The following is a 17,241-nucleotide window of genomic DNA, read 5'->3' on the forward strand; positions in this document are numbered from 1 at the left end:
TTTTTTTTTTTATGCTTCTTTCATTAGTCTTACAGTTTATTCGGTAACTCACACGACCATTCCAATCCTATTGGTGGAAATGCAGGTGAAGGTCGTGTTGCGGGCTGATATTTCGCCTGCTACATATGACAAGGTCGTCGTTATATCAGGTTAATGTTGTCTTCCTGCATTTCTATGTTAATGTTTTAGAATCTAATTGTGCGCATTGAATTTCTTGAATTCTTATTTTGTCGGTGATGTCCATGGCATCAGCGTGATATGGTTGTTATCTTTCAGTTCCTGCCAATGTTTCTATATTCAGAAACACTTTTTTACCTCTCATTTAGAAACCGTTGATCTGTTCGCAACTCCTCATTCCCCACAGCTTCTACTTCATCTACCCAATTAATTCATTTACAGTTCAATCATTTAGAAGGAAAGTGATGGACTTCAACAGCGGGCCATGATTTATTCATAAGAATCTCCAGTTCAATGATCTATGCTATTTCTTTGTCAGTTGGCGGTAGCGGCCATGAGCCAGCTCATTCTGGATTCGTGGGTGAAGGGATGCTAGCAGCTGCAATATGTGGTGATGTTTTTGCTTCTCCACCAGTCGATGCTGTTCTAGCTGTATGTTTTCTCATGATTATATGACTAAACAAGGAAAATGTCATGGATCTCTTGCTTTATGTTTTGTCTCCTTGTCTATGAGATTCATTTTGCTCTATTGTATATATTTCAGGGCATCCGAGCTGTAACTGGTCCAATGGGGTGTCTACTTATTGTCAAGGTACTTCCTTTACTTTATCCTACCACCTTATAGAGTATTTTGGCATACATGGAAACTTGTGTATGCAAGGGAAAAACTAAAAATTTTGTAAACGGCACTTTCATTGCCACGGAAATTCTGGGAGTTTATGCAGTTCTAGCAGCCGCATAGACCACAAGTACTTATTTCCACACTTCTTTACTAAACGTAGCTAGCAGTTCCTCTCTAAAATACCCCACACGGCCCATGTAATTTCCCAAGTTGACAAAGCCGTACTCAAGGAGCGGTTATATTAAGTTGGTGCAGGCTATGGAATTCCTTCCCTTAAAATGTTAAAGGGTGCTTTCACTTTTAAAATGAGAAATACAATATTTATCAGCTACTAATTATTTTTTGTGCTTCTCGCATGATGACCTAAATGATAAGACATATTATTAGCATTCCCCATCAGTTTCTGCAAAACAATTTTGCTGAAGCTTCTGAAGCAATAATCTTTAGCTCTTTTACATTGGCTAATTGCAATTTAGTTTATCTACTGTATACAGAATACAGGAGATGAGAGCATATGATGCATATGGAGGAAAAATTAAGTTTACTCTGGATTTACAGACTTATTGCAACTTTATTTGTCAATCAAATTTGCTGACAGGAAGAAAGAGCCAACATGGAATGAGGAATTCACTTTTAACATTAAGCTCCCTTCGACTAAAAACCTCCAGGTTAATCCTCTACCAGAGTGGTATCCATTACTTCCTTTCCACTTTGCATCTGTGGACTAACTGGAGACCGAATTGCTGGCATGTTTAGGAAGGACTTATCCTAAAAATATGTGATGCTACTTTTGTAATAAATGAATGAACGCCATTTTGAGGGGGCCAACTGCTGCATCAATTTTTGGACTCCTTTTTACATGCTAAGGAGATTTGCTCATTTGTTGCCTTATTTGATACAATCCCAAGTTGATTGTGCCATATATCTTGCATTAACATAACACGAAGCAAGCAACTCCACCATTTTGTTTTTTTTGGGTACAAGTCCTTGCTGATTTTGGCGCTCAGCAAATGGATACAGCTATCCTTAAATGCATGAACTGAAGCTGAATAATTGTTGATCTTTTTGTTGTTCACTGTGGTGTGATGCTAGGTGGCAGCTTGGGATGCAAACTTGGTAACTCCACACAAGCGAATGGGCAATGCAGGAATCTGTTTGGAGCTTCTGTGTGATGGTGAGAATCATTGAATTTGTTGTCGATTTGTATTTTGAACTTTATTGTGCAATGCTGGTGGTGGTTTAGTTTGGTGGTTCAGAAGTCAAATAAATGAGCAATATACCAGATCAGTTTTTCTCCTGTGAAACATTATTTGATACTCTATGACCTTGGCAATGGATGAAATGACTATCATATGGAAATTGTACTTTTTCTTGATGAGCATGTCTGTTTCCAGGAGATTCACATGAAATGGTTGTGGAATTAGAAGGAATGGGTGGTAGAGGGAAGATACAGTTAGAGGTAAGTGTGGAAACATTTTTATATCAATCACATAGTTGGAAGCTCTCTTAAAAGGACGATTAGGATTTCTGTTTGAAGACTCTTGACTTCTTGAAATAAACATCTATATATGATTTGTAATTGTTCAAGAGAAGTTCCAATTAGAAGGTAGAGTTTTCGTTTAGGCCTATAGCTTCCAGCATCTATCTGTGAATCATTGAGCATTAGCAAGAGCTTTTATTAACGTTTGCTTATTTGAGTACCTGGCAATTACTGTATAAGAGCTTTCTCCAAGATGTTGTAACATCGTTTCTCTTTTGTTATTATGAAACAGTCGCTGGGTAAATCTTAGATGCTTGAAGAACCAGTTTACACCAATACGCTATGAACCCTGGACATCTAAGTCTGCACACACTCCAGCTCAGCCCTTTCCAATAGGCTAAACTTGCTTTATTATATTGGTGGAAAAGATGACATTGAAATACAAAGTAAACCTCTTATCTGTTTCAAAGACATTGAATCAATCATGGGGTTGTTTGTCCATTTGATCTTGTATGTCAAAATCGAGTATCTACTGAGATGCATATGACACAAACACGCAGTGCTTGTATATTGTCTCACATGTATGAAGTGTGAATAAGAACTACTAATAAACAAGTTTAATAACAATCTTTCAGAAATCAGACAATAATGCTGGGAGGAGAAAAAATATTTCCACTATTGGACTTTGGTAGGAATATTAGAGAATCCTATCTGAACCAGGCAAAATTGGTGATGAGTATCTGAATTCCATTTATGAGAATTCTAACCTTGGTTTCATTATTGTGGATTTCTTTCCATGCTTTACTAAGATACCAGTTATCGTCCTTCTGTATGTTATGCCGGAAAAATGAGCAAGCTCACTGGTGATGCTGTTTCAGGTTAGATATAAAAGTTTTGATGAAATTGATGAGGGAAAGAAGTGGTGGAAGCTCCCATTTGTTTCAGAGTTCCTCAGGCAAAATGGGTTTGAGTCTACTTTGAAATCAATTGTTGGGTCTGATAGTGTGCTGGCTCGGCAGTTTGTTGAATATGCTTTTGGGCAGTTGAAATCCTTTAATGAGACATATCCTTGGAAGGATAAGCTTTTAAATAGTGGTAAATATGTAGCAGAAGGGGAATCGGTCAATGCCACTGCTGCACCTGAGAAGTCTTCATCTGTAGATGTTCCATTGCTGAATGACCAGAGACTGAATGAAGAGAACATTGTTGTTGAGTCTTCCCCTGATTCAACTGGATTTGAGAATGCTAATGGAGAAAAATGCTAGTTGGTGAATCCATACAGTTTGACAAACATTTCTGGAAGAACTTTGCAGATGTTATCAATCAGAAGGTTGTACAGAAACTTGGTCTTCCTGTCCCTGAGAATGTAAAATGGGATGGTTTTGATGTACTAAATAAGATTGGCATACAATCCCGGAAAGTTGCAGAAAAAGCTTACGTTGAATCTGGGCTTGCAAGGCCGAGTAGACAAGATATTGATGATTCCGCAGAGAGCGGGCCACTTCTAAGAAGTGCAATTCAGTCTTCAATTCCGGATATAAAAAAGTGACACAAGATTTGTTGCAGCAAACTGATTCTGTTTTGGGGGCATTGATGGTTTTGACTGCGGCAGTTTCTCGGCTAAATAAGGAAGCGCGTTCTATGGAAAAGAATGATAATAAAATGAAAAGTGATGATTCTGTGTATTCTAAGAGTGAGAATCTTGCAGTCTCATCAGACGTATCATCATTGGATGAAAAGAAGTCGGAGGAGATGAAAACTCTTTTCTCTAGTGCAGAAAGTGCTATGGAAGCCTGGGCGCTGCTTGCCACTTCTCTTGGTCATCCTAGTTTTGTTAAGTCTGAATTTGAGAAAATTTGCTTCCTAGATAACGCATCCACTGATACACAGGTATTGTCTTCCTGTATTTGACATGAAAATTTTCTGAAGTTGAATGGCATTCTGTGTTATTGTATCTTGAGATCATCAGGGTATAACCGGTGTATTCATCGTGAATTGTTGCAGGGGAAGAAATGTACAGCATATCCTGTTGTGAAGCTCGACGTGGTACTAGCCGGCGCCACATGGTTAGAACCTGATCCAATCGATCGCTGCTTCACCGATGGAAACTTGGTCACAGGAGCGGCTTGGCCTGGTCACCCAGAGTTCATTTTTCAGTTAATGGCACTACTGGGTATAAAGGTAACCTTTAGCTGACGTTCGTGCTTGTACATGTATCAAATAAATAGCATGGAGTCTACTTCCGTGCTGGCTATAAGAAGGAAGAATGAGAGAGGTGTGTGTTTTGTGAATCACTTGGAACGGTACATGGCCGTGGATGTTGACAGAGTTTTGCCCTGGGAAGTTTTCTATTATATATGGTCGATTAGTGAATATCACACATTGATTAGTCAATCTCCGCTGATCCAGCATTTTCTATCGTTCACTCGCTGCAGCCTTTTCTTGGTCTTACTAAGAGGTCATTCCCTGCATCAACAATATAATTGCCTCCTCATGTTATGTATTAGGAAAGGTAGCCTGCATTATCAAATCTGTGTGACTTGGCGATTCATTGGCGCTGTGGTTTAGTGTGCATTCTTGTTCGATTGATTCGTGGAGGACAACTGTCATACTGACTAGAGCTCAGTCGATGTACCTACTTCCTTGTTTTACAATGGGTGGGAACTCATGACATTGATTTCGTTTAAAGATAACAACCTTCTTTGCTTACAAGGTCACATTTAGAACTGATATTAAACAAAGAAAGATTAACCATCGCACTAAACCTAAGTGGATATTCTCTGCATGAATGTTGGAGTTTTATTGAGGTATTCGGCATTGTTTTCGTCATCATACTTTCCATCTTCCTTCACATTGGGTCGCCGATCGTCATGAGTTCTCAATGAAAGTGTGACAAGGGACAAAAGGAGTTTCCTTTTGGCTCGATTCTCTTTAGTCTTTGTTTGCGAAATGAAGGAAAGTGGATGGAATGAGAGTGGGTGCAGAAAACAGAGGATACTGAAACCTGTTAATGTGAAGAAGATCGAGAGAAAACTTTGGACATTGACTGATTTTCTTTCCCTGTCCCTCACTTTTCCTCCTTTTCCTTTTTGAAGAGTTGTGCTGAGTGTTAAGGATATGTGAGCTTTGTGGAGAAAACTTTGGCATGTACTGATATCCTGTATTTTTCTATTGCAGTCTGAGGAACGAATGAGGAAAGATATGGAAAGATTTGATCATGAAATAAGGAAGGAAGAAGAAAGGTTGATGCGTGAACAGCAGAGAGAGGAGAGATTGCTACGTGAGCAAAGGCGAGAATCAGAGCGACAGGAGTAGTATTTGCAGAAAGAATCTAAGGTAAGTATTTGAGCTTGACATTGCATTTTCACTAGTTAGTTTCTTTTGCTTTATTTGATTGGTTAAGTAGCATCTCTTCTTTTCTCTTTTCTTTACCATCTTCTCTGGTTTTTTTTGTTTGGAAGGCGGAGAAAAAGAGACAAAAAGAAGAGCTTCGTCGAGAAAAAGAAGAAGAGAGACGAAAAGCTGCAGTGGAGAAGGCCACTGCTCGCAGAATTGCCGAGGAATCCATGGAGCTTATGGAGGATGAACAGCTGGAGCTGATGGAATTGGCCGCTGCAAGCAAGGGGTTGCCTTCAAGTCTTTAGAGATAAGGAATTGACCTTTGGCACTGCACGATCAATATGAATAGCAATTTCAACCACTATGCATGTTTGCTCAACATCATACCATAAAGCAAAACTAGAAGAATAATTGAGTTGTGCAATCAGTAAACAAGAGCTAAAGCAGCTTGTCATGCTACTATTGGTAGGAGATGCACGGGTTTTTTGGATTTTGCCTCCTTAGTTATGTCAATGCTTAAGTTTTATAGGGGACAAAGTGAGTTGCCAACATTTTCTTAAGGCTATACCAATGTTGGTCTTTGACATATGGTTGTTTTGCTTGATGCAGGAAAGTGGCAAAGAAACAAATATGTGGGTGTGTCCCTTGTTGGGAAAACGCTTGCCATTATGGGTTTTGGAAAGGTTGGATCAGAAGTCGCACGTCGTGCCAAAGGTCTTGGTATGCATGTGATTGCACATGACCCTTATGCCCCCGCAGATCAAGCACGCGCGGTGGGGGTGGAACTTGTGGGCTTTGATGAAGCCATAGCAACTGCAGATTTCATTTCATTACACATGCCCCTGACACCTGCTACATCAAAGGTTCTCAATGATGAGACTTTTGCAAAGATGAAGAAAGGAGTTCGAATTGTCAATGTTGCTCGTGGAGGAGTGATTGATGAAGAAGCTCTTGTGAGGGCATTGGATGCTGGAACTGTTGCTCAGGTATTGCTATCTCATATCTGAAATGTTGAGTTTCCTTCTTGTTGCCTTGGGAGGTGAAGCACATACTAGCCTTGTTGCAGGCGGCACTTGATGTCTTCACAGAGGAGCCACCAGCGAAGGACAGCAAGTTGGTACGACACGAGAGGGTCACGGTGACCCCACACCTTGGAGCCAGTACCACAGAAGCTCAGGTTTGTGAACAGTTACAGTTTACCCAACTTTAACTTTGTCTATATTATTAGAAAGCATATAAAACGGTCACTTGACATGCCAGGAAGGAGTGGCTATTGAAATTGCTGAAGCTGTCATTGGAGCTCTAAAAGGAGAGTTGGCTGCTACTGCTGTCAATGCGCCGATGGTTCCTGCTGAGGTATCAAGAACTTTTTCTACAACTTGGCTGTTTGGCATCTCTTGGTCTATTTCTAACTTTTTATCCTCCAATATGTTTCCTCTCAATCTTCAATATATGTGCTCTCAGTATTTGACATATCTCATCATGGCTTGGGCTCTGATGCATAATTGTTGTGATGGAACTTGCTTGATGTGTGATTTGGAGGAGAATGAGTATGGGTGCTCTCTAGAAGTTTGATCTTTTTTTGGCAAAGATTTGTTCTGAGGCGATCAATTGCAATTTTCTGATATGTGTACAATTGTTTAATTTCATTGATGTTTGGCTTTGGCCCAAATCCAGCTTCCTTTTGTATGAGATGAATAGAGGAAGTGAGATTTTGAGGACCGTAAAATATGCTGGCCCAATTGTTTGATATGTACCGTGGAGGAGAATGATTGTCAGTGCTCAGTAGAAGTTTGATCTTTTCTGGCAAACATTTTTTACTGAGGTGGTTGATTGGAATCATCCGATATGTATACAATTGTTTAATTTCGTTGATGTTTGGCTTTGGCCCAAATCCAGCTTCCTCTCAGTACAAGATGAGCAGAGGAAGTGAGCTTTTGAAGACTGTAAGAGATGCTTCCCTTGGTCGATTCCTTTAGGAAGTGGGTCAATAATGTGGTGTGATAGACAAGTAACTCTGGATGACTGTAATGACGATTTTGATGGCTGAGGGTGCTTTGTTTAAGATCCAGAAGGCAGAACTTGGCTCAAGATATGCTTGAGTAACATAAATGTTGAGTTCTTTATACATTTCCTTTTTTGGCTGCAGGTTCTTACAGAGCTGAAACCATTTGTTGTACTTGCTGAGAAGCTTGGGAGATTGGCCGTTCAATTAGTTGGGGGTGGGAGAGTGTAAAAACCATAAAAGTGACATATGCTTCTGCAAGAGCACCTGATGATCTCGACACTAGACTACTCCGTGCTATGATTACTAAGGGTATAATTGAACCCATATTCGATGTCTTTGTGAACTTGGTCAATGCAGATTTTACTGCTTAGCAGAGAGGACTAAGAATAACAGAGGAGCGGGTCATCTTAGATGGTTCACCAGAGAGTCCTCTTGAGTATGTCCAGGTTCAGATTGCAAATGTGGAATCAAGATTTGCCAGCGCCATTTCAGATTCTGGGGAGATCACGGTTGAGGGGCGGGTGAAGGATGGGATCCCACATCTCACAAAGGTGGGATCTTTCGAAGTGGATGTGAGCTTGGAGGAAGCATCATATTGTGCAGGCAAGTTGATCAGCCAGGTATGATTGGCACAGTAGGAACCATTTTGGGAGAAGAGAATGTCAATGTCAGTTTCATGAGCGTTGGTAGGATTGCACTGCGAAAGCAAGCCGTGATGGCAATTGGAGTTGATGACCAGCCCAGCAAGGAGACTCTGAAGAGGATCGGGGACATCTCTGCAATTGAGGAGTTCGTTTTCCTCAAGTTGTAATGTGGGTGTGAGTTATGGTACTACATATGTATGTCTTTCATCATTCATAGCCGCTGAGCATGATTTGCAAGTCTTGCTCTGCGATTTTGGCTGTGACGTTCGTGTTTTGTAGTAGTATTGAGCTACAGCGGAACGATAATCAAGTGGTGCTGAGAGGAGGTTCTGTACTTTATTATGTTGCTTTTTGCCTGAATCAAATGCTCTTTTCCAATAAATTCATACAAGTTAAGAAGGTGAATACTTTGCCTCGATCCAGGATTCATGTTTCTCCTCCCTCTCCCCCATAGTTATTTTTTCCCATTAAGTCCTTATAGTGGCTCTCATGAATTTCATGTTTCTCCTCATTTTGATTTTTCAGAATACAATAAGGTAATCATTTATAGACCCAATCCATTGAATGAACATTAACATCCAAAGAATCCCTGGAGTATGCAATAAGGTGGCATTGTCTAATGTCAAGAACAGTAAACAATGGGTAGGAAGACTGTCATGTGTAGTAGCAGAGATTCCACACATGACAACTCCTGGAATTTCTGCTTCGGTATGTTTTGCTGAAGTACAATAATAGTCTTGTTCATGCAGTGGCTTTCATCATGCGGAACCTCATTGCTATCATCAGCCATCACTACAAAGTAAAAGAGAGACGAAACTAAAAAACCTTTGCACTGTGAACCGCAATAAACTCTCGACTCTTTCTGACATAGCCTACAATCTCAGAGGATGTGATCCCCATTTGGCGTGGTACATGGCGCTTGACCTCAATATTAGATCAACAGCGGGGCAAGTAATCAGTATCTTGGAAGAGACAGCCTCTGTTCCACCTCCCAAATACTAAGTTCACGCTCAGAAAATAGTTTCATGAACCAGAAAGAAACGGGACGTGAGCCAGAGTTGTCGGACGCAAGAGATTTAGGTCAGTTCATCAAGACATCCAATATGAGTCTTCATCATTACAAACATTAGATGCGTGGGATGTCTTTGGGAAACATCACAACATTTAAGCACAGAAAATGTACATTCCATGTAAAGAACAATGATCAGGAGATACGCGCAATCAAAATTAATCGAACATTATAAAAACGAGAAAAACTAGTTGCATCACAACTTCAAACATCCCTCCGACAAATTCTGTAGTCGAAGAACGTTTATTTATCAGAACATCCCTGTTGCATACATGGAACATAAGTAAAAACTAAAGTAAACATAGCCATCAAGTACTATTTTGAGTGCCTGTGACCAAAACCATCTGGAAAATGAACCTCCTCAGCATCAGAGATTGACGCACTGATTATACGTACTGTATAGAGGTAGACACCAAAGCCAACTTTAACTGCTAGTCTAATGTGCCGAAAGATACTTGTACCAAAGCGCTCTGCATCATCGGCTCATGATACTTGAACAAACTTGTCTAAAGCGGATGTATCCAAAGCTGCAAACTCCTTAATAGCCCCAAGCACAGCAAGTCCAAGTTTTACAGCGTCATCGTGAGTTGGTGCCTACAGCAGATAAATTTTGATTTGAATTCTTAATCCAATAAAATCATTTTTATGGTAGCTTGTGTAAGAGATTCCTCTACCTCAATGTTAAGAGGAAGAACAGGATCATAAAGCGAGAGCCTCAGAAGGAACCATCCTCCAAACCCAGATACCCGGACCTGTTTAAGCAGCAATCAGACTAGAGATCAGCATCACATGCAAAATGCAAAGCTCACCCAGTGTCTTGCGCTATTCAGGAGAAAAGAAAAGAGGAATTAACTAGATAGCATGATGGACCTGCATTTACTTTATAGTAAAATACTCCTCTGAGGTCACTAGTTCAGATATTATTTTGGTAAGCACACAGCATTTTGCTCAACTCATTGTGGACTATAATTTTGACTCCTCTTGTAGATACAAATCAAGAACCAACATGGACTCCATTGTGACGTTTAACTCTCCTTCTTGCTCCCATCCCCAAGAGCATTCAAAACGTATGTACTTTAATTGAGAATTAGAGCATTAACTTGTCTCCTCAGCATATGAACACGATAATACACAATATAAATAGCTGCTGAAATGATGAGGTCCAATCTATTAAGAATAACTTCATCGATTCAAAACTTACTCCTTTATAATTTACTGGAGCTTTCTGAAGCTTTGGGTCCAAATCAATAGAGTTCTCCAAGTGCTTCAACACTGCCTCTCCATAGTCTCAGAAAGATCTGTAACCTCTACACTATCAGGATCTTAGAGAAGGAAAAAGAAAACGACATTGCTAGAAAACCAAGAAACCACGTACCCTCCTTTAAGTCCGGATGACTCTGGTTGATCTTCAACCTCAATTCTACAGCAACGGCTGCTTCTTCTAGACCCTCTACCAAATCTGTCAAGACTCTGCTGCCGCTACCTACTCCTGAAGCTCGAGTTGAAGCAAGTTTGTTGAGAACTTTGACCTATATCAAAATGGGAAGTTATTATGACTCAAAGCTTTAAGCTCATGCATTGCAGTTGGGGGCATTTAGAATTCATCTCTGCAACGTCAACGCTCATCTATTTCAAAACTTTTAATAGCAATTTCCATCTCAAATTGTACTTTACACAATTAAATCACAGAGATCATGCAATTCTGAAATAACACATACAGTGGCCAAAAATCTGAATGTCTTTTTTTTGATAAGCAATTTAAAAACATAAAATGTGTGAGATATCTCAGTGAAGGTATGGAGGTAACTTGATTCTCTTGACCAAGGGATGGTCGTTTGAAAGAGAAGAGTCAAGGTCTGCTTTCTACAGTCCCTCATGAAACAATAGCAGTACCAGATGACAAAGCAAATAACTCAGTTTCACCAGGTTTAATACATGAGTTCTACGATGAATGAATAGGGAAATCCTTTCCAGGTGTCTTGAATTTTTATGCTGTTTTAGGAGATAAGCTTGCAATGCGCAGCTGAAAGTTGGATTCTCAAAGCTTTAGACCAAAGGACTTATGCTTAAAAGTGAACTTTCTGCCAGGAGCTACGTTTACGAATTAAACCATCCAATATTGAGGAATTTCCATCTTAAAGGCAGATGCAATAACAATCTAAGAGCTCAAAACCAAATAAACATAAGAATGCTACTTCTCAAAACAAACAAATACCTATGGTTGATAAACCTAGCAATGTTTCCAAAGGTCGTTGAATCCAAACAAAGAGCTTCATCATCCTTCACACACATGGAGCTCCAATCAGAATCAAGGAGCACCTGATAAGTACGTTTCGCAGCGTCACCCTTCTTCAAATTTCGCTCATGCATTTCCTTGATGGTTAATATTTCACCTATGTACTCACATACAAATGCACCTTTAGGCAGTTCATCCGGCAAAAGCTTTAAAATAACACGAAAACAATTCTTTACCCGCATATTATAACTTATGCCCCGCTGCACCACTCGATTGCCACAATGTTTACCACAACCACACTTTCTCCAGCACTGTTTGATAAATTTTCTTTCAGGTGGCCCGTATACGGTTCTAAAATGTTGTTATCTTTTGACTTTTCTAGAGGGCATTCCCAACAATATAAGTGGTGGCTCTTTTTAGGGTCGCGATTGACAGAAATACACTTCAACAAAAAAGCTTCCTTTACAAGACCTTTCACAGTGTATATAAACTCACCCCCATTTGCACATGCACAAGCACAGGGTACTGGACAAGGCAGGCAGTCACCATAACAATTTGAACAGCAATTCTCATTTCCGATCTCAGAAAGGGAGAAATTGATAGAAGCACTAGAGAAAGCGAGGCTATGAGGTATGTAGTGAAAGGATGGTGGACACTGCTCATCAATCTTGTTAACCCATGGGCTTCTTCAATCTGCAACAAAATGACATTTTTGGTCACCCTAAATCTATATCAAAAAGTGATGACAATACTCTGCTCTCAGAAGCATCAGAATTACCTTGCGTTTTCTCTTGACATGCAGGTCAGAAGTGTCATGCAAAATTGTGCTGTCAGGCATGAGATTTCACAAGCCTAGTTGTCTTCCCGGAAGATAATTCAGCCAGGACCACTTGATGGAAGCAGCAAGGCACTTGACACTCAAGTGACCGCATGGCGTGAGTGACTTGAAAGGAAACCAAAGGGCTCACAATATAAGAAATCAACCGCACAGGTTCTACAAAACCAAGTCTTTTTAGTGAGGGAAAAGCACTTTTGTTGCTTCCCCTCTCACCCCTGAATTTTCATTTGCAGATATAGTGGGCAATCAAAGCCCAAAGTATCGTAACACGGGAAAATGACAGATCCTAAATACACAAAACTTCCTTAGCCGACAAATGACGTGCACTTCTTTGATTTTCACAACAGAACCTATTTGCTTTCCCTCTCCGTTTCTGGCTATAGAATCTAACCTACTGTATCAAACCTGTCACGGCAGAGACAAGATTACAGGAACAGACAAGCTTACGCAATAGCACATTACCACAAAATTTGCTTGGCTAAGAAAAGCATAAGAACCACAGAAGGTGGAACAAGCACTTGGAATGTTTTAATGTTTTAGAACAAGCGCTTCGTACAATCAGCTGCACCACAGTAGCATAGCATTCTTTTCACCTTTCCATCAGGGCCAAAACACTATCAAGCGCATAGCCATAGTCATACGTAAGCTCCTACAGACGAAATAACTGGGAGTCAGTCATGCTGAGAAGAACCAGAACAAACCCGCTTAAAAGATGTCAGTTCCTCAAAATTAGCGAGAACCAGTGGTCCACACTTTCAACAAATCTATCAGCAAAAGTTTACTAAAATAAAAGCAGTCAGTTTCATGAATAAGCAAGGCTTTCAGACTAGCAGCTATGTGCATGCACCTATATCTCGTAAGCGCACACATAAGTACAGACAGAGAGAGCTACGACTTGACACAGTGCTGCTGAATATATTTAATTAAGTCTATAGCTACCAAGCGAAGAGTGCATCACAAGAGAAAATGAATTACCTGCAATGGTGGTATGTTATCAGCTGCAAATAGAACCACCCTAGCCAGCTTAATGTCTTGGTGGGAACTTAATACACATTGGACAAATAGATTGGGCTCGCAGCTATGATTGATAAACCTGGCAATGTTTCCAGCTGAACCAGCATCAATGCAGAACTCTGGGACCTCAGATTTCTGTTCATCATGCTTTTCCACCTGATCAGCTGTCCCAGAGGATGCATCTCGTGACCTCCTCTGATCATGGATGAGAAATATGAGAAACATGAAGTCACATTTCGGCTGTTCTTGACAGAAAAATGCATTTGACAGTGACTTCGAGTTAGCTTTCACACAGTTACATGCTTTTCCTTTTTTTCAACTTTCAGTCTAAGAAGACAATACTACAAAGCAGTGTATAGATCTTGTATAGAAAAATGCATTTGACAGTGATTTCGGCTGTTCTCTACAACGTCAACGCTCATCTATTTCAAAACTTTTAATAGCAATATCCATCTCAAATTGACACCTACACTAATTAACCCTATATCCTAAGGAAATAAAATATCCCAATCATTATCGTTTATGAGTAAAATGACATAATCCTACTACTAATATGCACGGGCTAATAATGAGTGACATTGGGACTAAATTCCACATGAAAAACAAACAGTCACTTAATAAAACTAGATGAACAAATGCCTCCAGCTTTGTCACCAACCATCTCTACCTATTACTCATGCTACATCAGGCGAAGAGGAATCAGGAGCTTTTGTTGCCGCATTCATTGCCTTGTATGAGCAAAACTCTACAAAATTCCTAGGGTAGACTGAAGGTTGCCTAGCACTTTCAGGTATCTCTTCATCAAAACGATGGCACAGTTCTTTAGTGGAACACTCACGTCCGCACATGCATGTGGCATTTAATGTAAAATTGTGCCCCCGAGACTCGGAATAAGTCTGCACAGCGTAGAAGGTAAAGCTCAAAAGGAGTAATTAACGCCTACAGATTGAGAAAAGACAAACCAATGTCCCAGCTCTTTAAGAGCTCAATGGAGATTAAAGATGATATATGTAAGCAATAAAAGAAATCTATGAGGCTGAAAGTCTGATATGTAAATTATCAAATGTTGTAGTATGGTTTCTTCTATATACACATGAGAAAAGAATTACATGAGTATTTTGATATTGTTAGTATAGATAGATGTTGAAATTATTAAAAAGTTCTCAGTAAACTGAGAAGATAATTTAAATACATCATTGATTTTTTCTTGTGTGTAAGAAAATAAAAATGTCCATAATCTCCTTGCAATCCACATTACTTCCAAAACAAGCGCCGCATCTTTTTGTAACAATGATATGTCCCCATACTGAATGCGTTTGTGAAAATAGACAATCATACAACATCCCTTTGAATTCCTAGGCTACCACACAGAAATAGATACATTACAGGTTCTCACAGCAATTGGACAGTAGATTATTCCATGGATAACAGAAGTCCAAGGACTTGGATTGCTGAAACTAAAATACAGGTAATGACTAAACAAAATGCTTGAAGCAGAACGGGTATCTAGACGATTTTCCTAGTCAATGAGAGTTAGTTATGGACACTGAGATGTATAAGGCCAATGATAAGAAGACAAGTATGACTGTGAGATGTTGACATATGCTGTAAGGCCAAAGAGTGTTCTCTTTTTTTCTTTTTAACCCAAAAATATGAAGAGGACACTTTTTGAATGCTTTGAATTTCATGTGAGAACATGAACAGACTTGTTCTAAATCATGCTATCATGCTATTGACAGGACCGTCTTCTACTTCAGTTAGGTCTTTCTATTTTCTTTTGTACTTCATCTAATTTTAATATTTAATGTGAACTTAATGGGTAGCTTGAAAAAAATTTCTATTTATACCAGTGCTTACTTATCACATACTCTTTTTGGACATTAGTTTAATGACTATGATACAATGACATACATGCTCTTCAAGTAATAGCCTTTTTTCAACTCGATGTAGATCATGCTCAGCATTTCTAATTTAATTCATCCGCCTGCAATATTCACATTGATGTAGAACAATCATAAATGCTTTATGAATTTCCTTTCTTTCTCAAGAACTTGAGATGAGATCACATGTAGATGCTCAAACAGCAGAATCTCACTGTCACCTAGTGTACCTGGGACTCATCTAGCACATTCAATATGATGTAGTTGACAATAACTACCAAGGAGAGAGAAGCAAAGTTTGACAGGCACATGAATTCAATCAATCATTCAACAATAACAGGTCTCATTAAAGTCTGCTAATATCAAGCGGAAAATCAACAAAACTAGGAGTAAGGTTTTATTCCCATTGGGGTTGGCAGTCATGTCATGTAACGCAGGCATCGCTAAGAAAGTGAAATTTCAAAACGCCCATTGTACTTTGGACCATTTAGAAAATGATCAGAGTATGTATATTTTTTCAACTCAATCAGAGGCCATGTACTTCTCAAATAGGCGAAATAGCACTTCTGCAGGTCTTTGTTACTCTATAGGTGCGTTGCATTCCCTGTAGTATCAGAGGCTTGTAAGATAATCCTTAGTGCTGTTAAAGGAATCTAAACTTAAATGCCAACCACTTGTGCTCGGATTTATTTGTTTCCATAAGAGGACCCTTCTCCTATTGTGATGCGACTCGCGTGTTTTAATGAAGCAAACGAAACCTTGATAGATGATTCAGAAGGAGACACCATACATACATGAACGGTATAGATGGATTTACAACCGAAAGACGTTTAGAGTATCAAGTTACCAATGATCCAAAAAGGTGCCACGTTACATTTTATCCTTACTCGAGGCATCCCATCATCGTGGTCAATAACCTATTTCTAATCAAACACATGATGGCCAAATTCAGAACTCTGCTACAAATCTTCAAGTTCAACTAGTTTAAACTTCTCAACTACGGTTCACTTACAAAGGCAACCCGTTCTCGAAAACGGGCGTCCCCAACAGAATCAAGGAACACTAAAGCAAAGCCAGAGAAACTAGAATCTCTCCTCCAACGCCATCGGCTGGAGATAAAGACACGGATAAACACGGACCAAAAAAACGAGAAGAGACGTAAAGGAGCTAGATTAGCGGGACGGGGGACGGAGAGAGACCTGGTGACCGCTCATCTGGTGAACGGCGGTGCGGCAAACATCGACCTGACGAGGACGCTGTGAGATATGAGCAGAGTCTGCAGCCGAACGATCGGTCGAGGTTTCGGCGGAGGTGGAAAGGGCGTCGGCCGAGGCGGAGGCGGAGGTGGGCGTCGGCGTCGGAGTCGGGGCAACGGAGTCGCGAGAGGGCGTTGGGGCGGAGGCGGAGGTGGCGTCGGAGGCAACCGCCTTGAGGAGCGTCGGAGTCGCGAGAGGGCGTCGGGGGCGGAGGAGGAGGCGGCGTCGTCGGCGGCCGGAGTCGGGGGCGACGGAGGCAACCGGCTTGAGGGGCGTCGGAGTCGAGAATGGAGAGAGAGGGCTCGTCGGAATGGAGAGAGAGAGCAGAGGAGGGGAAGAGAAGCAGCTGTGCGCGAGAATGGAGAGAGAGATGCGACTTTTGTTCTCCCCGCACGCAACGGAACGGAACGGAGAAGGGGGAGAGAGAGAGAGAGGAGAGAGAGGACGATTCGACAGGGGGCGCAGGCGTCGCAGAGCAGGGAGCATCGAGTGGTTGGGCCCCACACGCGCCCGCACGAATTTTGAACGCCGACACCCTCGCCAACGTGACGCCACGTGTCGACCATCGAATGGTTTAACCCACCGCCTACGTGTTGGGTTAAACCCACCCAATATTTTCTTTTCCATGTAGTTGTTAGGAAAAAGAAAAAGAAAAAGCTCTCTTTGCTGAAGATGGAC

At 40.6% G+C, this 17,241-nt stretch overlaps 1 protein-coding gene, 2 long non-coding RNA genes and 2 pseudogenes across 3 annotated transcripts; 2 read left to right on the top strand and 3 right to left on the bottom strand.

Annotated features, from left to right (window-relative positions):
• Positions 1 to 471: 471 nt before the first annotated feature.
• Positions 472 to 5,880, top strand: LOC104444704. Its single transcript, XM_039310819.1, is given in 11 exon segments — positions 472 to 609; positions 722 to 750; positions 1,398 to 1,467; positions 1,892 to 1,973; positions 2,194 to 2,258; positions 3,158 to 3,492; positions 3,534 to 3,823; positions 3,826 to 4,169; positions 4,284 to 4,460; positions 5,457 to 5,615; positions 5,741 to 5,880. Coding segments are annotated over 10 exon segments (1,668 nt in total). The 3' UTR covers positions 5,595 to 5,615; positions 5,741 to 5,880.
• A 297-nt stretch (positions 5,881 to 6,177) lies between these two features.
• LOC120292855 lies at positions 6,178 to 8,677 on the top strand (annotated as a pseudogene).
• A 913-nt stretch (positions 8,678 to 9,590) lies between these two features.
• Positions 9,591 to 10,689, bottom strand: LOC120292856. The gene is made up of 3 exons (XR_005550472.1): positions 10,541 to 10,689; positions 10,014 to 10,091; positions 9,591 to 9,933 (listed from the first exon to the last, which is right to left on the bottom strand). It is a non-coding gene; the product is annotated as an uncharacterized LOC120292856 (long non-coding RNA).
• Positions 10,690 to 11,904: 1,215 nt separating this feature from the next.
• Positions 11,905 to 12,442, bottom strand: LOC120292858. The gene is made up of 2 exons (XR_005550473.1): positions 12,354 to 12,442; positions 11,905 to 12,268 (listed from the first exon to the last, which is right to left on the bottom strand). It is a non-coding gene; the product is annotated as an uncharacterized LOC120292858 (long non-coding RNA).
• A 173-nt stretch (positions 12,443 to 12,615) lies between these two features.
• Positions 12,616 to 16,820, bottom strand: LOC120292857 (annotated as a pseudogene).
• Positions 16,821 to 17,241: the final 421 nt, after the last annotated feature.

This window comes from Eucalyptus grandis, chromosome 4 (assembly GCF_016545825.1).
Source record: "Eucalyptus grandis isolate ANBG69807.140 chromosome 4, ASM1654582v1, whole genome shotgun sequence".
NCBI classification, from domain to species: domain Eukaryota; kingdom Viridiplantae; phylum Streptophyta; class Magnoliopsida; order Myrtales; family Myrtaceae; genus Eucalyptus; species Eucalyptus grandis.